Source organism: Lepus europaeus, chromosome 23 (assembly GCF_033115175.1).
Source record: "Lepus europaeus isolate LE1 chromosome 23, mLepTim1.pri, whole genome shotgun sequence".
NCBI lineage: Eukaryota > Metazoa > Chordata > Mammalia > Lagomorpha > Leporidae > Lepus > Lepus europaeus.
Genome location: NC_084849.1, coordinates 26,717,522 through 26,740,201, shown reverse-complemented (window position 1 = coordinate 26,740,201; position 22,680 = coordinate 26,717,522). Strand labels below are relative to the sequence as shown.

Genomic DNA, 22,680 nt, shown 5'->3' with positions numbered 1-22,680 from the left:
CTGTGCCTCTGCCAAGCCCCCTTCCCGCTGTGGAACAGCAGTAACTGCAGAGACCTTGTCTGTGTGTGTTCCTCTGATGCAAAGCCCCAGGGAATGGGTGCGAGGGCTAGGTAGGGACAAAGGCACCGGGAGGACTCCTGGGCCCAAATGTGTCCTTAGCTGAAGCGTGGATGTTATTTTGGGGAGAGTAGCATGCAGGCTATGGAAAGCCCTCTTCCCACTCCCGCCCTCCATCCGTCCAGCTGCCCCTCTGGGTGTTCCGAGTTCCTGAAGAATCCTTCTGGGAAGTGTGTGCTCCAACAGCCAAGTCCCTGCTCTTCCTGCAGCAGGCGAATTCCACATACACTGTGTCTTGTTCACCAGATGCCACGCCTTGGCTAACTGTCCATACAAGCTCATGAGAGAGTGGGTGTTTTCCTTTTTGCTGTTGTAGCTTTGGGCTACACAGTATCCCTCGGAGTCAGTGTCCTGGGGAAAGGCCCCTAGTGTCTCAGGAGCCAGGCTCCAGCTTCCTCATGCCCAGCTGTGTGCCTGCAGGTGGTGAGGAGTATGGCGGCAAGACACAAAGTTAGAGACTGAGTTAGGACACAGTTAGAGAACCTGACACCCTGCTGCCCGCTGAGGAGCCAGGAGCTAGGTGTGGCTACTGAGCACTGGAAACACCCGAATGGAGATGTGCTCTTCAAGGAAAACATGCACGGGTTATGAGGATTTAATTCAGAAATGTAAAATATCTTATTTTTATAATGACTACAAATTATCATAGTTTGAATATATTGGTTAAACTGATCCAAATTAATTTTACCCAAACCAGCTGATGGGATATTTCTCTCTCTCATCTCTCTCTCTCTCTCTCTCTCTCTCTCTCTCTCTCTCTCTCTCTCCAATGTCACTCCAGTGGTTAGAAATGAGCAATAAGGGGCCGGCGCTGTGGCACAATGGGTTAAAGCCCTGGCATGCAGTGTCAGCAACCCATATGGTCGCTGGTTCGAGACTCGGCTGCTCCACTTCCGATCCAGCTCTGTGCTATGGCCTAGGAAAGCAGCAGAAGATGGCCCAAGTCCTTGGGCCCCTGCATCCACATGGGAGACTCAGAGGAGGCTCCTGGCTCCTGGCTTTGGATCAACTCAGCTCTAATCATTGCAGTCATTTGGGGAGTGAACAAGAGGATGGAAGACCTCTCTGGTTCTGCTTCTCTCTGTAACTCTTTCAAATAAATCTTAAAAAAATAAAATCGGACAGGGGCTGCGACTTTGGACTCTCAGTGAGCCCCAGCTGGTGTGGCATCTCCTGGACCGAGAATGCCAGGACTCTGGAGAAGCATTTCTGCAGCTGGAGCCTCGTGGACCTGAACCCCACAGGCCACCAGGAGGCAATGAAGCACCTGGCAGGCAGGCCCTGCATGATGCCAGCTGTGACTGTGACAGCCGCACCACCCAATGCAGAAAAGAGCCATCTGACCATATCCAGTTTTCTGCCTCTCCCTCAAGTTAAGAAGCTGCAGAGATTGGAAGGAACCTTAGAGTCATCTTGTAGTGGGAATGTAGGCAGCTCCAGGAGGAGCCAACGTCTGACAGCTCATTGGCCACGCCCCCACAGAGTGGGTGGATGACTGACAGCTCCAGCTGAACTGCTGGACAACTCCCTGCTGAACCGCAACCCAGCACTGGTGGGTAATTGACAGACCCAGCCAAACTACCTATTGACAGCTCCTCGCCCACCCACAGGGGTCAGTGATTGACAGCTCCAGGGGACTTTTGTTTTTCAATGGCCACAGCCAACCTTCTGCAGGCCATCTGCAGCCAGCTCATACAACAGCCTGGCCCACACCGCATGACAAGTCCCTTTCTGTGTGCCATCCAAACTCTCTTCTCTTTCTGTGCACCTTGCAGGCCCACCTCCCATGCACCTGCAAGACCCCCTGCCCCTCTGCCAGTAGCCAAAACTACAAGTTCCACAATGCTGGGAATCTGCAATCATTGCTGCTTGGAAATATCCAACATGGCTGCAGGATGCCCCCCTACAACCTTTAGCTCATTATAATGTCATTATAATAAAATTACCCTGGGGCACGCCACCCCCATCATTCACTGGGGCCAGGTTTCTGATATTTTCTTTTTTTTTCTTTTTTCTTTTTTTTTTTTTGTTTTGTTTTTTGACAGGCAGAGTGGACAGTGAGAGAGAGAGAGACAGAGAGAAAGGTCTTCCTTTGCCATTGGTTCACCCTCCAATGGCCGCCGTGGCCGGCGCACCGCACTGATCCGAAGGCAGAAGCCAGGTACTTATCCTGGTCTCCCATGGGGTGCAGGGCCCAAGCACTTGGGCCATCCTCCACTGCACTCCCGGGACACAGTAGAGAGCTGGCCTGGAAGAGGGGCAACCAGGACAGAATCCAGTGCCCCGACCAGGACTAGAACCCGGTGTGCCGGCGCCACAGGCAGAGGATTAGCCTGTTGAGCCACAGCGCCGGCCTAGGTTTCTGATATTTTCTACAAGGGCACGGATATGGGCAGTGTTCATGGCCTGCTCCAAACTCCACCCCCCTTTTAATATCAATTGGGCTCCACCCCAGACAGGATCCACCATAGGCCTAACCTTGTTAACAGGGCTTTATCCTTTGCTGGGTTTTTCCTTGAGGGGGGTGTTTTTCACTGCTGGGTGTTTGTTTTTTCTTGGCATATTTGCAGGGCGCTGGATTGAAGCAAAAGATCCAGTACTCAAACCATCGCTCCCATAAGAGATGTGGCCATCCCCAGAAGCAGTGTCACCCACCGTGCCACAGTGTCTGTGCCCCAGCACTCATTTTGAACCTAACTGTACTCAATCTTTTCTCTAAATATAAAAAGTGATGTGCAATTTTTAAAAAGAAAGCAGATTGAGAAGTATCCTCAGAGTGAGGAAGCAGGGGCAAGTGGCTCAGTCACACAGCAGCCGCTGGTGGGCCAGCTACTGCACAGCCCAGCAGCGACACCTGCAGGTGCCTCTCCTCCAGGCAACGGGGTGCCCCTGGGGTGGGACACTGGGCGGAGAGAGGCTTCTGGACCGAGACTCCAGTATCTATGTGACCCAGTTAACATGCCAGCAGCCCACAAGAGGGGGAGTGTGCCCCCTGGTGGCCGTCACCATAGCCCGAGGCAGCTCTTGGTTTGTTGTATTGTTTTTGTCTGTTTTGGTGGAAGATGCGGGCAATGACCACTCTGTACTTTTGAGGGTGCCAGTGGTGCGAGGTGGATACTGGTCCAGAAGCACAGGAGCACCCCCTCCCTTTTCTGGGGATTAAGCAGGGAGCACAGGGCCCCATGGCCACAAGGGACCCTCTCTCACTTCTGGAGTCCCAGGAGGTGAAGGGACAGGAGCAGAGGTGCTCCCGGCCATCTCCAGATGGAAGGTGAGCCAGCCTGGCTGAGAGTGGCAGTACCAGGAAGCAGAGATTTGGGAACAGGCAAGATCCCTCTGGGTTTTGGGTGGCTTTTATAGGTGCCTTTCTAAAGGCCACAGGCTGCCACCAGAAGGCGCTCTAGACCTCCCTGGGTGGTGCTTGACCACTTAGGTGACTGCCTACGGTAACACACCCACCAAAGCAGAAAGTGAGAAAGGGTGGTCTCCAGCATAGGACTCCCACCAGCATTCGGACAGCTGAGCAAGCGCTGGACCTCCGGGTACGGGAAGAGTGAGCCACACACCTTGGGTCAAGAATGTCCACCACCTTGCACCCCAGTTCTGCATCACCAGGCAAGCTTCTGACTTGATTTCCTGAGTTACCAGTTACTGAAGATTGGTTTTCCAGTAAGTAAAGGCTTTATTGCTCCCTCAGCCCCAGTGAGTTGATGAGCTGGCATTCTAGGAAATACACCCAGCATGAGTAATGCCCTGAGCTTCCACTCATCCCCAACAGCCAAGCAACCAGCCTCAGCCTCCCCCTCTGCAACAGGAGAGGCTGGGGGAGATGCTGGCAGGTTCTGGGGAGAGGTAGTTGTGAGAAGCACACAGCAGAGGAGCGGTGAGGAGCAGATAGGTAGTATGGGTGGGAGACAAGATCCAGGGCCCCCTCTTATGGGCTCACTCGGGAAGGGGTTCGTGGACCTGTGATGTTCAGTAGTTTGCTGCACCTGTAAGTGTTTGCTAAAATGTAACAATGTACTGGGTAAAGTGCCCTCTGAAATACCAACATCACATATAGGAGCTGGTTCCTATCCTGGCTGCTCCACTTCTGATCCAGCTCCCTGTTAATGTGCCTGGGAAAAGCAGCAGAGGATGGCCCAAGTGTCTGGACCCCTGCCACTCATGTGGGAGACCCGGATGAAGTTCCTGGCTCCTGGCCCAGCCCTGGCTGTTGCAACTGCTTGAGGAGCAAACCAGTGGATGGAAGCTCTCTGTTTCTGTCTCTCTCTCTGTCTCTCTCTCTCTGTCTCTCTCTCTCTGTCTCTCTCTCTCTCTCTCTCTCTATATATATATATATATATATATATATATCTTTCAAATAAATAAATCAAGGAAGGAAAGAAAAATAGAAAGGAAGAGAAGAATCTGGGGACTAAGTATAAAAAGTGATGTGAAATTTTTAAAAAGAAAGCAGACCGAGAAGTATCCAGAGTGAGGAAGCAGGGGCAAGTGGCTCATTCACACAGAAGATTAAATATTTCAAAAAACTAGTAGTGGGGTGGGTACTGTGGTGCAGCAGGTTGCACCGCCACATCCCATATCAGAGCACAGGCTCAAGTCCTGGCTCCTCTGCTTCTGATCCAGCTCCCTGCTAATGCACAGTGAGAGACAGAGAGAAAGGTCTTCCTTTTCCAGTGGTTCACCCCCCAATAGCTACTGCGGCCTGCGCACCGCGCTGATCTGAAGCCAGGAGCCAGGTGCTTCTCCTGGTCTCCCATGGGGTGCAGGGCCCAAGCACTTGGGCCATCCTCCACTGCACTCCCTGGCCACAACAGAGAGCTGGACTGGAAGAGGGGCAACCGGGACAGAATCCGGCGCCCCGACTGGGACTAGAACCCGGTGTGCCGGCGCCGCAGGCGGAGGATTAGCCTACTGAGCTGTGGCACTGGCCCTAAATAAATCTGTGTAAGAACACTAGTAGTATAATAATCCACTGAGCTTCATATTTGCTGAGTTCAGGTGTGATATGCAATCATCCCTCCACGTTACAACTGAGGATGCTGAGAGCCAGACACTGTGACTCCAAGACTGGCCTTGAGGCAGAGCCTGACTCTGACCCCAGATGGGACCGAAAAGACAAAGAAGAGCAGGTGGGCCCAATGGCAGACCCATCTTTATATATATTTTATATATATATATATTATATATTATATAAATATGTTATGTGTTAAATATATTATATGTATAATATATTTAATATATTCATATAAATATATATGAATATATTAAATTCATATAAATATTAAATTATATTAAATATTTATATTAAATTAAATTAATATTTTAGAATTTTTATTTTTATTTAAATTAAATTAAATATTTATGTTAAATATATTAAATAAATATTCATATTAAATTCATATAAATATATGAATATATTAAATATATATTTTATAATGTATCATATATTTTATATTTATATTTATGTTATATATTAAATATAAAGATATTATATATTTTTATATTGTTATATTATATTGTATATTATATATTTTGTATATTATATATTTTATATATAATATATAAAGACTAAAGTGAAAATAAACTATGCCTTGCTCAACAATAACCTAATCAGGAGTGGGGACCATCCAGCCCATGGGCCGCTATACAAGGCCCACAAAATCCCCTGCTCTGCACCTGCCAAGGCAACAGCAGGTGGGACTCACAATTCAAGGCATCCACACAGGGCTGTTTTGTTTAAGCTGATAATTGTGGCTGGCCCACAAGTGATATTATAAATACTCACCTGGCCCTTGGTGGGAAGAAGCTGCCCCACTCCTGATAAATGATAAGAAAACTTTTTATATCACAAGAAAAAGAATTACAAAAAGAACCAGAAGCAAAATCCAAGAACTTGCTGCCTGTAGGGAACAGAGCCATAGCAAAATATATGCACAAATTAAAAAAAAAAACAAAAATGCCGAGCTGAACTCTGTCATGCAAATGCCAAGTTCAAGAAAAGCAGGAGGCATAGTGGATAAAGCAGCCACCTGCAGCGCCAGCATCCCATATTGGCACTGGTTGGAGTCCCAGCTGCTCCAGTCCCGATCCAGCTCCCTGCTAATGTGCCTGGGAAAAGTCCCTGGGCCCTTGTACCCACATGGGTGGCCCAGAAGAAGCTCCTGGCTCCTGGTTTCCGATTGCTTAGCTCCAGCCATTGCAACCAATTGTGGAGTGAAGAAGCAGCAGATGGAAGACACATTCTCTCCCCGCCACCCCATGCCTCTGCCTCTCTGTAACTGCCTTTCAAAAAAAACTTTAAAAAAAAAAAAAAGAAAGAAAGAAAAAGAAAGCAGGAAGCTTCAGTTAGAGAAGTTTCAGCTGGGAGCATTCAAAAAGGGCACTAAGGGGCTGGCACTGTGGCTCAGTGGGTTAAAGCCCTGGCCTGAAGCCATATGGCCACCAGTTCTAGTCCCAGCTGCACCTCTTCCAATCCAGCTCTCTGCTATGCCCTGAGAAAGCAGTGGAAGATGACCCAAATCCTGGGGCCCCTGCACCCATGTGGGAAGACCTGGAAGAAGCTCCTGGCTCCTGGCTTCAGATCAGCACAGCTCCAGCCATTGCGGCCATCTGGGAAGTGAACCAGCGGATTGAAGGACTCTCTCTCTCTCTCTCTCTCTCTGTCTCTACATCTCTAGCTCTTTCAAATAAATAAAAATAAATCTTAAAAAAAAAAAAGGCACTAAAAGGCACCGGTGTTCAATATATCTAGGCTGGCGCCGCAGCTCACTAGGCTAATCCTCCACCTGCGGCGCAGGCACCCCAGGTTTTAGTCCTGGTTGCTCCTCTTCCAGTCCAGCTCTCTGCTGTGGTCCGGGAAGGCAGTGGAGGATGGTCCAAGTGCTTGGGCCTTGCATCCGCATGGGAGACCAGGAGAAGCACCTAGCTCCTGGTTTTGGATTGGCCCAGCACGCTGGCCGTAGCGGCCATTTGGGGAGTGAACCAACAGAAGGAAGACCTTTCTCTCTGTCTCTAACTCTGTCAAAAAAAAAAAATACATATACATATATATATATCACTATTAAATACATGTGCCCCAAATATCACACTTACGTTATTAATCATTTATACCCTATTTCCCAAAAACGAGGTGAAGAAACTGCTCCCCTAACATAGCAACATGAAGAAAGGAGAAACAGAAAAATGAAATGGAACCCCATAGAGAAAAAGCACAAGTAAAAACCAGCCTATTTCTAGATCATGTAAATGAGCGTTCTAATGGCTTTCAGATCATGGAGACCTTTCAAGGTACAATGACTAGCAGGGAGCCTCCTCAGAACCAGCCATTCATGCACACGTCCACACAGCCTTGCCCAGTCCTCGCGGGTCCCCTACCGCAGTCTATGGACTCCAGGTTAAGACCTCTGATGTAGAGGCTGGCGCTGTGGTGTAGTGGCTAAGCCTCCACCTGCAGCACCAGCAGCCCATGTGGCTGCCGGGTTCATTCCCAGCTGTCCCTCTTCTGACCCAGCTCTCTGCTTATGGCCTGGGAAGGCAGTAGCAGATGGCCTGAAATGCTTGGGCCCCTGCACCTGCATGGGAAACCCAGAGGAAGTGCCTGGATCCTGACTCCTGGCTCCAGGTCAGCTCAGCTCTGACTGTTGCAGCCATTTGGGGAGTGAATCAGCAGATAGAAGACTCTGTCTCTCCCTCTCTCTGTAGCTTTACCATGCAAATAAATCAATCTTTTTTAAGAAGGTGGGGGATAGCACTGTGGTGTAGGGGGTAGAGCCATTGCCTGCAGTGCAGGAATTCCATAGGGGTGCTGGTTCTAGTCAACTTCAATCCAGCTCTCTGCTTTGGTCTGGGAAAGCAGTGGAAGATGGCCAAGTGCTTGAGCCGCTGCACCCATGTGGGAGACCTGGAATAATCTCCTAGCTCCTGGCTTCGGATCAGCACAACTCTGGCCATTGCAGCCATTTGGGGAATGAACCAGCAGATGGAAAACTTCTGTCTCTCTCTGTCTCTGTCTCTGTCTCTCTCTCGGCCTCTACTTCTCTCTGTGTGTAACTCAGTCAAATAAATAAATCTTTAAAATAAATACAAAGAACTCTAACATAAAAAGTTACATTAAGATAAAATTATTTTTAAAATTGATTTAACAAGTAGAGCTCATGGAATAAAAAAACACATTTTTCTGAGAGTACACAAATGTTTTATAAAAACTGATAATATATCCAACCCCAAAGAAGTTCTACGGACACTGAAGACATGTTGATGCCACAGGTCCATGAGAAATAAGCAGCATTGATGACCTCAGTAATCATCATTTGGAAATATTTTTTAAAAAATAGTAACCCTTGAACCCAAAGGAAATTCTTATTAGCATAACAAAAAAATCACATGTCAAGACTTATGGAGTGCAAAGTCATAACTCTAAGAAAAAAATCACAATGTACCAGAAATATCAAAAATATGATTATATCTAAGTAGAATGGCAAAGTATTTAAGCCAATTTTTTTCCCAGAAGAGAGGAGACTTTGGCAGAACAATTGAGTTTGCAAAATAACATCACGAGTTGGCGTCTTAGAACATTCAACACCTAAGTAAGCCACTTCCATGAGAAGAGGGAAAATGTAAGACAACGAGAACAACCAAATGAAGAGATGACCCCCATGTTGACGGGGACAACCCCTTAGAAGCTGACATTCTTTGAGACTCCAAAGCAAAGGGCTTCTTTAAAAACACACAACAGTGCCAAGAATTTGAACCGAAGGAACCAGGCTCTGCTCACTGGTCTTACCTTGCTCACTTGAGACTCTGTGAACCCTCGCAAGGGGGTGGGGAGTGGGGTCTTAATCCTTCTGTTATGTGAAGAGAGGGAGGGAGCCGGAGGAAGAGAAAGTGCATATAATATGAGGTGGGCAGGGGACAGAGGACTGAAAAGCTGGGTGTGGGTGCAGAAGGTGTCCAGCAGGGGGCGGCCTGAGCTGCAGGTGACTGACTCAGAGTCAGGGAACAGGGATCTGCTGACACCAGTGTGGAGCTGCGGGAAAGCCATCCACCAGCGCTTTTAAGGAGGGTGGTGATGTGTGCAAAATGATGCTCTGAAAATCAATTTGGCTGGGCTGTGGGGGACAGATGGCGAGGGAGGGGCTCTGTAGGAGCAGGACAGGCCTGACCAACAAGAGATGGAGCAGCAGAGGTAGCTCTTTCAGGGGCCCCTGCCCAACGCCGCCAGCTGCCCGGCTACAAGGCGCATCCTCTCTTCACACTCCAGAAATGGAAAGAGACCCTGCAGATGGGCTGCCTGCAGACAGAGTCGGTCCCCGGGCCTCCACAGTCCCATTGGTCATGCAACGGATTCTGGGGGGACACTGGGCTGCTGGGTGCCACAGAGTGATGCCACACAGACACAGGCCGCGCCGAGGCAGCCAAGGTGCCTGCTGGGAGCTCTCTGGCTCATCACGTCTGTCATTTTGAATTCTCTGGCCTGCCACGTCCTACTTACTAAGTAACCGGTATGGCAGTCTTAGGTTTATTCATCAGAGCTACAGGTGATGCCACACTGAGATTCTGATCAGCTGAAGTGAGCAGCGGCAGCAGCGCTGGGTTCACGTGAGTCCAGCCGGAAACGTTGGGAACCCTTCACCGCGGCTCAGACTGCCACTCCCACCACTAGATCCAAGGAGCGTGGAGGAGCGAACAAGGAGAGATGCTGAAGCTGGGGTCATCAGCCGGACACTGTCTGTCCAAGCCCTCTCCCGGGGCCCTGGGGCAGAATGGCCTCCCAGCTTGGCTCAGACACTGGGAGCTGCCCGGGACGTGCTCAAGCCTGTGTGTGGACGACACAGCAGCACGCGACACCTGCAGGCTTCGAGCTCGAGGCGGCAAGGGGCAGCCTTGACCAGCGAGAGTCTGCTGCAAACCCTGCTGTTTCAGAAACCAGACGGGGACACACCTCCAGACTGCGGGCAGGGGTCCCTCGGGGTCTCTGGCCACGTGGCTCCACTCTGAGCAAGAGCCTCACACCAACCCTAAGAGGTACCAAGCCAGGTCCCCTCACCCCCATCTCACAGATGGGCCAATGGAGCCTGGGGGAGGCCATGCTCAAGGTCAAATGGGTGGGAGGGGCGGAGCTGACCCCTGAACCCCACTTGACTAAGCCACAAGCCCCTCCACAGAGCCACATCCCCCGACACTGGGGACGTGCGTTGGGGTAGCCACAGGATCCACCATGTGTACCAGACCAGGTTGATGCCCAAGGCACATTGTGGTCTTGGGCATGATCCTCGAAGGCAACAGTGTCCAGTGCCTGGGCTGAGTCAGCCAGCCTCAAGCATCTGCTGGCCACAGGGCCAGCTGCCTGCCCCCTGTGGCAGGCCAGGGACACAAACCACCTCCCCCTACCCCCACCCCAGGAGGAGGTTAAGACCACGCCCCTCAGCCTCGATCCCAGCACCCAGGCTCCCAGACCCTCCTTGGCTCCCTTAGCCTGTTCTGGCAGCCTATACCCCAAGCTGGCAGAGAACTCGATGTGGCCACTTTTTCCTGTCTTTTTTTTTTTTTTTAAGCTGTTTCTGAAGCTCCTGGAAGTACCAGACTACAAGGTAGAAAAAAAAAATTAAAAATAACAGTTCATCAGCCATTTTCCGGGTTCCCATTCTGTCTTCCTAGATTCTGGGGGAAAGCAGAGAGGGCACAAGGATGTCTCGCAGGCTCTGGAGGCGGACGGGAGTACGCGGAGAAGAGGGAGAGGCAGTCCCCTCTCGGGGCTCGCCTCCCTGCAGCCGCAGCTCCCTTCCCGCCGGCGGAGGTGGGGGGACTCTGTCAGCGGGGAGGCGGGAGGGGTCCTGGAGACACCACGAGGCGGATGTGGGCGTCTTCCTACCGCGCAGCGGCGGCGGCAGCAGCGTGGACCTTCTGATGCCGGATCAGGTGTGAGCTGCCCCTGAAGGCCTTGCCGCAGCGATTGCACACGTAGGGCTTCTCCCGCGTGTGCGTCTTGTAGTGCTCGATGAGTGCCGAGCGGTGGCGGAAGGCCTTGCCGCACTCGCACGCGTAGGGCTTCTTGCCGGTGTGGATGCGCTGGTGCTGGATGAGCGCCGAGCTGTGCCCGAAGGCCTTGCCGCACTCGGGGCACTCGAAGGGCTTCTCGCCAGTGTGGACGCGCTGGTGCTCAATGAGCGACGAGCTCTGGCTGAAGGCCTTGCCACACTTGTGGCACGCGTAGGGCTTCTCGCCGGTGTGCGTCTTGCGGTGCTCGATGAGGTTGGAGCTCTGGCTGAAGGCTTTGCCGCACTCGTCGCAGGCGTAGGGCTTCTTCCCGGTGTGAACGCGCTGGTGCCGGACGAGGTGGGACCTGTGGCAGAAGGCCTTGCCGCACAGCTCGCACGCGTGCGGCTTCTTCAGGGTGTGGATCTTGCGGTGCTGGCTCAGGCCGGAGCTCTGGTTGAAGGACTTCCCGCACTCCTGGCAGCGGTAAGGCCTCTCCCCCGTGTGGATGCGCTCATGCTTGCGCAGGCTGGAGCTCCGGCTGAAGGCCTTGGCGCACTGCCCGCACGCGTAGGGCCGCTTCCCAGTGTGCGTCTTGCGGTGCTGCGTGAGGGCGGAGCTCTGGCGGAAGGCCTTCCCGCACTCGGGGCAGCCGTAGGGCTTCTCCCCACTGTGGATGACCTGGTGCCGCAGGAGGTGCGAGCTCTGGCTGAAGGCCTTGCCGCACTCGCAGCACTCGTACGGCCGCTCGCCGGTGTGGATCACCAGGTGCCGGAGAAGGTGCGAGCTCTGGCTGAACGCTTTGCCACACTCGCGGCACGCATAGGGCTTGGCCGGCGGCGGGGCCCTGTGAGGGGCCTTGGGTCCCGGGTGCCCCCTGCCCACGTCCTGGCAGTCGCCTGGACTGGCGTCTTCTCCACGGCGGATTATCTGACACAGGCTGAGGTCCGATTTCTGGAGGAAAGCCTGGCCAAACAGCTCCTCACTGGGGGATCTGACTCCTGGGGAAGGGCTCAGAGGCTGCACGGGGCTCGGGCACAGGCTGAAATCCCCCTCGTAGTCATCCCGCTCCTCATCCTGCCCTCCAAGAGGGATCTCCTTGTAGATGACAGACATTTGCTCCAAGCCTCTCTCCTGGAGAAAAGGGTCCCGGAGGTCCTCCCCTGGGAACAGCTCTTGCTGGGCCTCCAGTCTGTCCTCAAACGCAAAGGCCTCGCCAAACTTGGCTACCGGGGGAGCCTCCATTGCAAATCCAGTGTCGCCCCAACGGTTGGATGTCTGTTACAGCGCTCCTCTTTGGGCTGCCCTTGCTATCCTCATGATCTGGGGAAAGAAAAACAAAAACAAGGGATGCTGTGAAGTCTACAAGTCCCTGGCCTGTGCCAGAATCCACGCCGGAAACCCCAAAGAAGCACATGACATGTAGCCTGCGCTGTGGCATGGTGAACTAAGCCTCCGCCTGGGGCGCCGGCATCCCATATGGGCGCCGGTTCACGTCCCGGCTGCACCACTTCCCATCCAGCTTTCTGCTGTGGCCTGAGAAAGCAGAAGATGGCCCAGGTACGTGGGCCCCTGAAATTAAAAACAAAGACACAGCCTTGCCCTTGAAGTGAGCCCAAAGAGGCAGGCAGACACAATCAAGTGTCACATCATCGAGTTTAGACCGTAAGAGCAGAAGGCGCCCAGGAAGGTGGGCTGAACAGGAAGCGGAGGACTGTGGGAAAGGGCAAGACTCTGGCTACTGGATGATGATGTCAAGGTGAACTGTGTTGGAAAAAAAGGAGAGAGAGGGAGAGAAGGAGAGAGAAGACTCCCCTCCTACACTAGGTTAACCACACCCCTCCACGCCGGGACCCTGGGAGTCAGCCTGGACCCTCTCATTCCCTCCCCCTGCCTGCCCACTTCTGAGTCCTCTTGGAAGGCGGCTCTTCCCTCTGTCCTCGCTGCCACTCCTCGGTCCAGGCCTCAGTGCTCCTCCCCAGGAAGCTGTCAGACCTGCCTCTCACCTGGCCACTACCTCCAGCTTCTACTCCTCTGTCTGGTCCAAGTCCCTACTCTGACACCAAAGTCAAAATACCCAAAACGCAAGGCTGAGTGATGGTGCCACTCCTTCCTAGGGTCTTGCAAGAAGCCAAGGCCTCCCCAAAGTCCCTCACGCCGGGCACTTCCAGCCCCATCCCAACCCAAACATCCCCTCAGACCCCTGACCATCTCAGGCACACCTCCTGCATTGCGACCCCCCTGCTGTACGTACGTAAGCTGGGAACCATGTCCCCTGCATTTGGGGAATCCTCAGCCTAACAGCACAATCCCAGTGAACACAGTTGTTGAATAAGTGAGCAAACAGAGGGGGAAAAAACAAAGGTTTTCTGTGCTACAACTGTTGCTATTTATTTATTTATTTATCCCAAAGAACACTTTATTCAGGGGCCAGCACTGTGGCTTAACGGGTAAAGCTGCCACCTACAAGCGGCACCAGCATCCCATTTGGGCACTGGTTTGTGTCCCCGCTGCTCTGTTTCCCATCCAGCTTCCTGTTAATGCACCTGGGAAAAGCAGCGAAAGATGGCCCACGTGCTTAGGCCCCTGCACCCACACAGGAGACCCAGAAGCAGCTCTGGGCCACTGACTTTGGATCAACAGCGCCAGCCGTTGCAGCCATTTGGGGAGTAAACCAGCAGATGGAAGACCTCTCTTTCTCTCTAACCCCCCACAAATGTCTTTCAAATAAAATAAATCCTTTTTTTAAAAAAAGTACATCTAAAAGAGAATATTTTTTAAAATGTTATTTTTAAGAAAGAACACTTTATTCAAATATAGTGTCTTGGAAATATAAATAAGACACAAGCAGAGCTGCTCCAGTTGAAGGGGGGAGGGTGTTTCAGCAGGGACCAGGACGATGGCCAACTGCGATGGCCCCCTGGGAACCCCTCAGAGCCCCATTTAGAACCTTCTGTGATAGATGCAGGGGAAGTCCCTGTTACACAATACTGGCAGTGATAGCTCACATTCCTGAGCACCTGCAACCAGCCCCCCACTATCAGAACTTTCACAGGGGCCAGTGCTGGGGCACAGCGGGTAAAGCCACCACCTGCAGTGCCACCATCCCATGTGGGCACTGGTTCGAGTCCCAGCTGCTCCATTTCCCATCCTGCTCTCTGCTATGGCCTGGGAAAGCAGTGGAAGATGGCCCAAGTGCTTCGGCCCCTGCACCTGACTGAGAGACACAGAAGAAGCTCCTGGCTCCTGTCTTTGGCTTGACCCAGGCCTGGCTGTTGCAGATATTTGAGGAGTGAACCAGTGGATGGAAGAATGGAAGATCTCTGTCACTCTGCCTTTCAAATCAACCTTAAAAGAAAAAAAAAATGTGCATAAACACATCTCATTTAATTCTTACGTCTGCATATGAAGGTACCATTATCCTTACACTGAAACTTAGCAAGTAACTGGCTCAGGGAAACATGCTAACTTAATCAGAATAACTATGATGGGAACTTATCCACAATCGGAAATGATTTTTTTAAGGTGTTTCTACTAGTAGAAAATCCAGGTGTAAGAAAAAACTCAAAAATGCATCAGCACTGTGGTGTAATAGGCTAAGCCTCCACCTGCGGTGCTGGCATCCCATATGGGTACCAGTTAGGAGTCCTGACTGCTCCTCTTCCAATCCAGCTCTCTAGTTATGTCCTGGGAAAGCTGTGGAAGATGGCCCAAGTGCTTGGGCCCCTACACCCATGTGGGAGACCCAGAAGAAGCTCCTGGCTCCTGGGTTCAGATCAGCTTAGTTGTGGCTATTTGGGGAGTGAACCAGCAGATGGAAGACCTTTCTCCTTGTCTCTTCCTCTGTCTATAACTCTGCCTCTCAAATAATTTTTAAAAATAAAAAAAGCATAAAATTAAAAAATTCTCAAAAATTATTTGATCATTTCTGCTCCTTTTCTCATCCCCCTCTTCTTCAGGATGCCAGCGTCTCCCACCTTTACAGCTGTGTCACTCAGCCTATGCCCTTCGACCTCAACAAATCCAGTAACACTCCATTTTTACCCCTGGTTCTCCTCTTCCTAGGACCACCCCTTCCCCATCTGGCTTAGCGCCTCTCTGATCCACACCTCTTGTCCTGCTAACTCCCAAGCCTAAACTGTCCCGCGTTGCCAAGGAAAATCGTAAGACTAATGTATGGCATCAAGATGAAGTTCAAGTCTGCAACTTCAGCCGGGTCCTCAGCACTTGGCTGGGGCATCCAATGACCTCATTGCCACCCGCACCTCCTTCTCTGGGGTTCCTGCCCCAGACTCGCTGCCTTTGGTCCCCGAGGACTTGGGCTTTTCCTTTCTGTTGGGTTTAGTTGGCAGGACTTAAAACTCAGTAGGCTTCCGGCTTTCTCTTGAGACACGGGGAGATGGAAGCCTGCCCACAGGGGTGCATGAGAGCTTCACACTTCTCCACCCCCACTTCATCCCCTTGCTTTCACCCAAGTCTTCTTCCCAGCTGCCCCTGGGATTCTTCCCAGGATCCCTCGATCCTGGTCTCTGTGGACTGCAGCTCCTTCTCCACCCACCTGTGAAATCCAACCGTTTCCAAGGTTCCCTCTTTAGGAGTCTTCCAGTTCCCCCTAGGTAGCCCCAGTCCCCACTCTGGATACAAACTTAGCAATCCTTAATGTGTTCAGCGCTTTGGGACCAAAAACCCCAAAGGTTTGGGATCTCACGCTTCCCACCCCTTCTCGGAGCCTCCCCCAGCTCTTACTGCAACCCCCGGGGCACCTGGCAAGCCCACCTGGCGGACCCGGCTTCCTGGCCTGGAGGCCCGACGGGAGCAGCGGACCCGCACGCGCTGCCTGGGCGGCGACGCGGCGCCCCTCCAGGCTTCCCACCGATCTGGGACACCCAGGGCCGCCAAAGGGACAGGTGGTCAGGCAGACTCGGGTCACGCCGAGGACACGGGGCCCACTCACCTGGGCCGGGGCGGGGCGGCTCACCTGGGCCAGGGCGGGGGCGGGGCCGCGGGCGGGGCGGGGCCACACCTACCTCGCCCCAACCCGCGGCCGACGCTGCCTCGCTCCGCCGCAGCTGCTGACGCGGAGCCCCCCAGCCACCCCGGCACCCGAAGCCCCGCCCCCGGCCCGCGGGCACTTCCGGGACCGCTCTAGGCTGAGCGGAGGTCCCGGCGTCTCGGTGGTCCCGCCGCGCTGGCCGAGCGGCTGTCGCAACCCCGCAGGGGGCTTGGATCTAGAGGGCTTGGAGATGGTGGCTGCGGACGTGGGTAACGCAGAGCTGTGCCAGAATTGGGTGGAGTGCAGAGGATAAACAGGCCGGGAGGCACGGGCGTAGCTAACCGCCCCCACCCCCAAGGCGGGCGGCACAGGTCCTGCTGCACATGCCCTAACGCTGGGTGCAAACCGTAGGCCACCGCGGCTTCTGAGGTCTTAGGAAGGCGAGGGTATTCTCAAAGCAGTCGTTCGGGTGTCCCCGCACGGGCCCAGGGCTCCTGTTAGCCGCCATCCCCACTTTGAGGCCAGCTATGGGCCTTCCTGCCCTCCCCCACCCCGACCCCCATGAGATGAGAAGGAGCAGGGCGGGTTTCGAGGGGTGGGGGGCGCACAAGGACTTGAAGGTGGCTGCGAGTGTAATAGGGGACCCTCTCGTGATCCTGCAGCCCCCAGCTCTGTGCATCTGAAGGGCTGGAGACGTGTCTTGGAGCCCACACCACCTCCACCCCCGCTCTCAGCAGCCCAGGTGAGATTGCCCAGCCTGTGGCAGAGCCTCCCTCCCAAGACCGCTGCCGGATCACCAGAGACCAGAAGAACACAGCGTCTCTTGACTCTGACCTTGACACCTGCCCACCGGCCTGCAGCACCCTCAGCTGTGGTGTCAGGTGCCTCAGAGTAGACCGCCCACGCACACCTGGCTCCCTGCCCCCATCAAAGCACACATAAGGGCCTTGGGTAGAGACGCCAAAGGATAGGCAGGGGCTACCCCTCCCCAAGCCCAGTAGCCTGGGCTCCGTGGGGACCAGCTGCCCCAGACCAGAGCGTTGGACCACAACCAACCATGCAGAGCCAGGAGCTGCACCACCTAGTTCCTTCTTCTCTCCCTCCGGCTCCCCAGGTTACAGGAAGTCCAAACCACCAGCCTGAGACAACCCCCCCCCTCCCCGGGGATGTGGGGAAAGGCTGGGCCACACCCCAAGGGTCTCAGGTGCTTCCTCTTTGACAGCAATCCCGAGACCCCACCCTCACATTCCCAGATGGATGGACCACAGTCGCTTTTTCAGCCAAGACCACATAGACTTGTTGTTGAATGTGGAATGGTTGGAATCCATTTTACAGAGGAGGGAAAACAAGGTAGGGAGGGGCCCAAGTCGGGAGCAGAAGCCAGGCTGGGGGGGCAGTGGGGAGGCACTCGTCCCGCCCCCCTAGAGATCAGAGGCGTAGCCCACAGAGCAGTAGTAGTCTGCATCATCCTCAGGTTGCACCGGGTTGATGGTGAGGATGCAGGCGTTGTGGGCCGCGTCCTTCGAGGCCGAGAATCGGTCTGGAACGTCCTCAGGGCGGTGGTGGTCCTCCTCCGAGCGGTAGTAGAGGAGGTAGCGGGGGGCACTGCCCGCCCTCTGCTGGTACCAGGACACGCCGTAGTCCCAGATGGACGCGTGCTGGGGGCTGAGCGTGCAGGACAGCTGAGCCACTTGGCCGGGGAAGACCAGCAGTGCATCCGGCTGGGTCAGGACTGGCTGGGAGACTGAGAGACACAGACCCACTCAGGCCTGGGCTGGGCTGTGTCTCTCCTGCCCTTACCCTAGGAAGACCCAAGGGTGCCCAGAGGGTTCACAGCTCAGTGCCACGCTTGGGGAGGGGGAGGAGGAGGCCTGCTTCCACAAGACTTAAGATGCTCCCTCTGGGCCTCCCTTTTCCTTTGTGAGTGAGGGGTTTGGAGTTGGGGACCCTCTAAGCCCACCCATTGCCTGTCACCCTTCACCCCTCAGTCTCACGTCTCTTCTAAACCCGTGCTACAGACGAGCCGCCCCCAGGAACTTCCTGAGCTGTACCCCTCATCAACTCAGTCCCTGGCTGCCAGGAACCTTCTCTGAGTTTGCTTTGGGGGCCCTGTAGGATAGAGATCAGCCCACACCAACTTCCCTGTGAAAAGTTAAGAAGAGGGGCAGGGGCTGCCATTGTGGTGCAGCAGATTAAGCCGCTGCTTACAATGCCCACATCCCCTGTCGAGCACCAGTTTGAGTCCTGGCTGTTCAACTCCAGCTCCCTGCTGATATGCCTGGGAAAACAGAAGATGGCCCCTGCCACCCACATGCAAGACCCAGATGGAGTTCCAGGCTCCTGGCTTTTGGCCCCAGGCATTGTGGACATTCAGGGAGTAAGTCCACAGCTGGAGGACCAGTGTGGTGGTATAGGGCCAGCATCCCATCTGGATCTGGTTCAAGTCCCAGCTGCCCCACTTCCAATTCAGTTCTCTGCTGATGTGCCTAAGAAAAGCAGCAAAAGATGGTCCAAGTGTTTAGGCCCCTGCCATCCACATGGGAGACCTGGATGAAGCTCCTGGCTCCTGGCTTCAGCTTTGCCCAGCCCTGGCTGTTGCAGCAATCTGGGGATTGAACCAGAAGATGGAAGACCGCTACATTTTTTTTTTTACGTTTATTTATTTGAGAGGTAGAGTTAGAGAGGAAGAAAGAGAGAGAGAGAGAGGTCTTCCATTCTCTGGTTCACGCCCCAAATGGCTGCAACAGCTGGAGCTGAGCTGAACTGAAGCCAGGAGCTTCTGGGTCTCTCCCAGGCCATAAGCAGAGAGCTAGATCGGAAAAGGAGCAGCCAGCACACGAACCAGTGCCCACATGGGTGCCAGTGCCACAGGTGGAGACTAAACTCACTATGCCACAGCGCCAGCCCCCTCTCTCTCTCTACTTGGTCCTCTGTGTGTGTCAGAAATAGATAAATCTTAAAAAAATAAATAAATAAAAAAACCTAAGTGACCAGCTGCAGTCTCTTCAGAGACCACAAGGGGTCAGAATCTAAAGGTACCCTAGTAATCTGGTCATTCACCAAGTGGGGAAACCGAGGCCTGCTCAGGGCAGGTCTCTCCTGCTCACTACCCTTCCTATGACCCTCTCCCCTGTCCCCATCCATTGCTTCCTTGCAGGGGCCTTATGGGGCCAGTGCCAGCCCCTCCCTCCCCCTCCCCCAGGTGAGCCAGACCCAGGGAAGGCTCACCTGCCAAGAAGGCCCCGGTCAGAAGGAGAGCCAGGTACCAACAGGCCATGGCCAGAGGCAAGGCGGCAGGTGGGGCGTCTTTCTGCTGAGTTCTGCTCCAGGTGCTTGGAGGCAGCAGGCTGGTGAGGCCGCTGGACCACAACAGGGCATGCAAATCGGCTGCTGACTTAGGAGGGAGGGGCGGGGGCTGGGGCCAATGGCCAGGGCCTGTCACGGTCCAGATCTGAAGCCCAGAAGTCCTCACATGGAGTTGTATACAGCAGGGGCGCTGAAATTTCCTTTTTAATTGAGATATCACTACCATACAGAAAATTACACAAATCTCAAGCACACAGTTCAATGATTACATATACATATTTAATACACACACACATACGCTTGCAACTCTTACCTGGGTCAAGTTTTAGAACATTGCCAACTCCCCAGAAGACCCCCACCACCACCATGTACTTTCTGGGTCAGTAACCGTCTCCACCCCCACACCCCCCAAGGGGCGCCCTTGAACTTCAAATAGAAGTGGAATGACTGTGCTTCCTCCTCTGTGCTGGCTTCTTCGGTGCAGCATCGTGCAAGTCGTCCATGTGTGCAAGCAATGCTCCACTCGTCCTTGGAGCTGTGTGCCACCCATGTGCAAATGTGCACGCTCAGACTTCGCAGGTGAGAGCTCAAGCACTTGGTCCCCGCCACCCATGTGGGAGACCCAGATTGAGTTTCTGGCTCCTAGTGTCAGCTTGGCCCAGCCTTGGCTGTTGGATCATTTAGCCAATGATCCAGCAGATGAGAATTCTTTTCCTGTCTATCTCTGACTTTGTGGCCCTCTGCCTCTCAAATAAATACAAAGAAACGATTTTTTAAAGAGTAGCACAGGAAAGAATAAATTGAAAGTTCTTAAAAAGTGAGAACATTCTTAAAAGCAAATTTTTCTATATGTAAAGTATACAATAAACTTGAATGACAAAAAGAAGGAAGGAAGGAAGGAAGGAGGGCAGCCTAGAGCTGGCCAGGGTCCAGAGGTCAGTGCCCACCCCAGGGTTACAGCTCACGGGTGAGGGGATGAGCTCTGGAAACAGGTCATCTGGGCAGCCCAGGACCCCTGGGCGCCCAGACCAAGTCTCCACCTCCCGGAGTGCCCGCCTCCCAGGCCTGTTACCTGGATACCGGGGTTAAGGCATTTCCTGCCCGAGGTCTAGGCTGCTGCCACTGCCATGGTGACAGCTCGCCAACTGGGGAGCTGCTGCGGCCAGCGAGCCGCTGAGGAAGAGGCGGCCAGGACTCTGGGACTCGCAGCAGAGGCTCTTCAAGGCTGGTGGAGCCGAACCCCAGGGGTGGCCGGGCAGCAGGGCCTGGGCCTGAGCCCACCCATCCGCCCTCACAAGTCCACATCCCAACACCCCGCAGTTCCCCATCCGGAGGTGGCGCCAAGCCCCAGGCCCTCCTGAGTGGGCAGAGGGGAGACGGGGGTTGGGGAGCAAAGCCTCCCCCTACTCCTGGGTCTTCTCTCAGGCACAGCCATGTTTATCACGGTGATGTTTGGGGGTAAGTGGGGGCTGCGGGGCACCGGCGCGGTTCCTTCTGCACTGGGTTGGGGAGGGAGGGGCAGCTGCTCGGGGAGGAGCCCGCGGCGAGTCCCTTAAGTGAAAACGCGGCCTGCGTGATTTACACTGCACGAGCTCTTGGCCATTCGGGCCGCGGTCCTCAGGCTCTGGCAGACCACACACACCTGCAGCTCCATCCACTGTTGCAGCGGGAGGCGGGGCCGCCGCGGGGGCGGGGCGGTCAGCCTGGGAGGCGAGGCCATAGGACGTGAGAAGCTGGGCGGAGCCAGAGGTGTGAGAGGCAGAGGCGTGCGTTGTGGGATCCCCACTACGTCCATCAGGGAGATGAGTGGTGGGGGTCTCCAAAGCAGTTTCATTTAGTCGTTCGAGCTGCTGTGCCTGGGGAAGCTCTGGGGAGGGGGTAGTTGGAGGAAGAGGCAGAGGGGTGGAGGAGAGTAGGGGATCCCATCTGCTCATCTGTGCCCCTCCCCCACAGCCAGCTGCAGGGAGCTTGTGAACCCCTGGTGCAACCTGGTGACCCTCAGTGCCCACCTGAGGCGGAGGGGAGGGGTCCCCCCAGATGGTGAGGAGACAGGGAATGGGCTGGGGAGGAGGGGCTGCGGGCTCCCAGGCAGGGGTGCCAGCCCTGCCCCGCCACTGCATGCAGCCCCTATCCCCAGCACCCATTGCCCTCCTGGCTGAGGACGGGAACCTGGTGAGCTTGGATGAGGGCCTGGAGGAGGGGGCTTCCCCTGCTGCCTGCATGGGCAGTTCCCTGCTGCAGGAGCGAGGGACCTACGTCCTCGTGCACATCATCAGTAAGTGGAACACCAGAGTCTCCCTTGGGGCTATGAAAGGAGGGGACTGGTCAGCTGTCCTTATCCAGGACTTAGCCCTAATCTGCCCCCTCCCAATGCCCTTGTCCTGAGCCAGCCTGGCCCGGCACGGGAGGCGAGATGGGGATCACTAGGGCCAGTCAAGGGTCCTTCATGCTCTCTTCATGCTCCCTCCCCCCACAGAGGGGGAGGGCGCAGCCCCCACCCGCTATGAGTCCCTCCTGGAGAACCTGGATGAGTATTCCCCAGAGCTGGCAGGTGAGTGTCAAAGCAGAGCCCTGGTGGGGAGGGCACAGTCTCCCCAGCCCCTTCCTCCAGGAGGGCTTCCTGGACCTTCCAGAGGGGCTGCGCTGGCTGTCAGGCCTCCCTCCCACGGGCAACAGCTGCAGGAGGCGCATGAGCACTCGGCGTGGCCACCGGGAGCAAGGCCCCCCTCCGAGGCCTCGGAGGGTGGGCTCCTTGCCATCCAGGACCCGCTAGCTGGGGCTAGGAGCCAGGTATGTTGTGGGCAGGGACAGCTGGGCAGAATGTGCAGAAGTGGAACCCTTCTTAGGGAACAAACACGTGGGCTGAGAGGCAGACCCTAATGCTAACCCCACCCTTATCTACCCCAAGATGGAATACATCGAAATGGAAGACGGGTCCCCCTCTACCTTGCTGCAGTGTCAGGGTCTAAGGGCAGGAATGTCTTCAGTGCTTAGGTGTGGAATAGGACTTGGCACACAGTAGGTGCTCAACTCAGCAGTTTGCTGAATGAACACAACAAAGCCAGGAGCACAGTGCGTGAGGGTGCCATGTGTGTACTGGGTGTGATCGGCCTGCTCTTCTGTCTGGCAGGCTCGTGCAGACCCTGTGCCCTGGGACACTGCAGCCGAGTGGCCAAGCTGGACTCGCACCCAAAGAGGGTTTGCCGTGATCTCTGCCTTGTGTGATCTGGCACAAACAGTCGCAGCCGAGCAGGATTCCACCCGCAGAATCTGGAATGACTGAG

At 54.4% G+C, this 22,680-nt stretch overlaps 3 protein-coding genes across 9 annotated transcripts; 1 reads left to right on the top strand and 2 right to left on the bottom strand.

Annotated features, from left to right (window-relative positions):
* Positions 1 to 8,279: 8,279 nt before the first annotated feature.
* Positions 8,280 to 16,148, bottom strand: ZNF70 (zinc finger protein 70). Of its 7 annotated transcripts, none has more exons than XM_062182424.1 (2): positions 16,125 to 16,148; positions 8,280 to 12,420 (listed from the first exon to the last, which is right to left on the bottom strand). In XM_062182424.1, exon 2 carries the CDS (start codon positions 12,340 to 12,342, stop codon positions 10,990 to 10,992), a length of 1,353 nt encoding a protein of 450 aa, XP_062038408.1. In that variant the 5' UTR covers positions 12,343 to 12,420; positions 16,125 to 16,148; the 3' UTR covers positions 8,280 to 10,989. The 7 variants fall into 7 exon arrangements, with proteins under 7 accessions (XP_062038408.1, XP_062038411.1, XP_062038406.1 ...); XM_062182427.1 differs by lacking the exon at positions 16,125 to 16,148 and adding an exon at positions 16,076 to 16,098; XM_062182422.1 differs by lacking the exon at positions 16,125 to 16,148 and adding an exon at positions 16,052 to 16,096.
* Positions 16,149 to 17,449: 1,301 nt separating this feature from the next.
* On the bottom strand, positions 17,450 to 19,394 carry VPREB3 (V-set pre-B cell surrogate light chain 3). The gene is made up of 2 exons (XM_062182636.1): positions 19,319 to 19,394; positions 17,450 to 17,834 (listed from the first exon to the last, which is right to left on the bottom strand). Exons 1-2 carry the CDS (start codon positions 19,365 to 19,367, stop codon positions 17,512 to 17,514), a joined length of 372 nt encoding a protein of 123 aa, XP_062038620.1. The 5' UTR covers positions 19,368 to 19,394; the 3' UTR covers positions 17,450 to 17,511.
* Positions 19,395 to 20,829: 1,435 nt separating this feature from the next.
* C23H22orf15 (chromosome 23 C22orf15 homolog) lies at positions 20,830 to 22,278 on the top strand. Its single transcript, XM_062182328.1, has 5 exons — positions 20,830 to 20,841; positions 21,313 to 21,436; positions 21,534 to 21,671; positions 21,873 to 21,947; positions 22,030 to 22,278. Exons 1-5 carry the CDS (start codon positions 20,830 to 20,832, stop codon positions 22,167 to 22,169), a joined length of 489 nt encoding a protein of 162 aa, XP_062038312.1. The 3' UTR covers positions 22,170 to 22,278.
* Positions 22,279 to 22,680: the final 402 nt, after the last annotated feature.

Excerpts from the sequence above, each read along its gene's own strand:
- C23H22orf15 (XM_062182328.1), top strand. Across the intron at positions 21,437-21,533 it reads GGGAGGGGTCCCCCCAGATG|CACCCATTGCCCTCCTGGCT; the intron begins GTGAGGAGACAG and ends CCCTATCCCCAG. Across the intron at positions 21,672-21,872 it reads CGTCCTCGTGCACATCATCA|AGGGGGAGGGCGCAGCCCCC; the intron begins GTAAGTGGAACA and ends CTCCCCCCACAG.
- ZNF70 (XM_062182424.1), bottom strand. The coding sequence starts at position 12,342 with ATGGAGGCTCCCCCGGTAGCCAAGTTTGGCGAGGCCTTTGCGTTTGAG.
- VPREB3 (XM_062182636.1), bottom strand. The coding sequence starts at position 19,367 with ATGGCCTGTTGGTACCTGGCTCTCCTTCTGACCGGGGCCTTCTTGGCA. Across the intron at positions 17,835-19,318 it reads GACCGGGGCCTTCTTGGCAG|TCTCCCAGCCAGTCCTGACC; the intron begins GTGAGCCTTCCC and ends TGTGTCTCTCAG.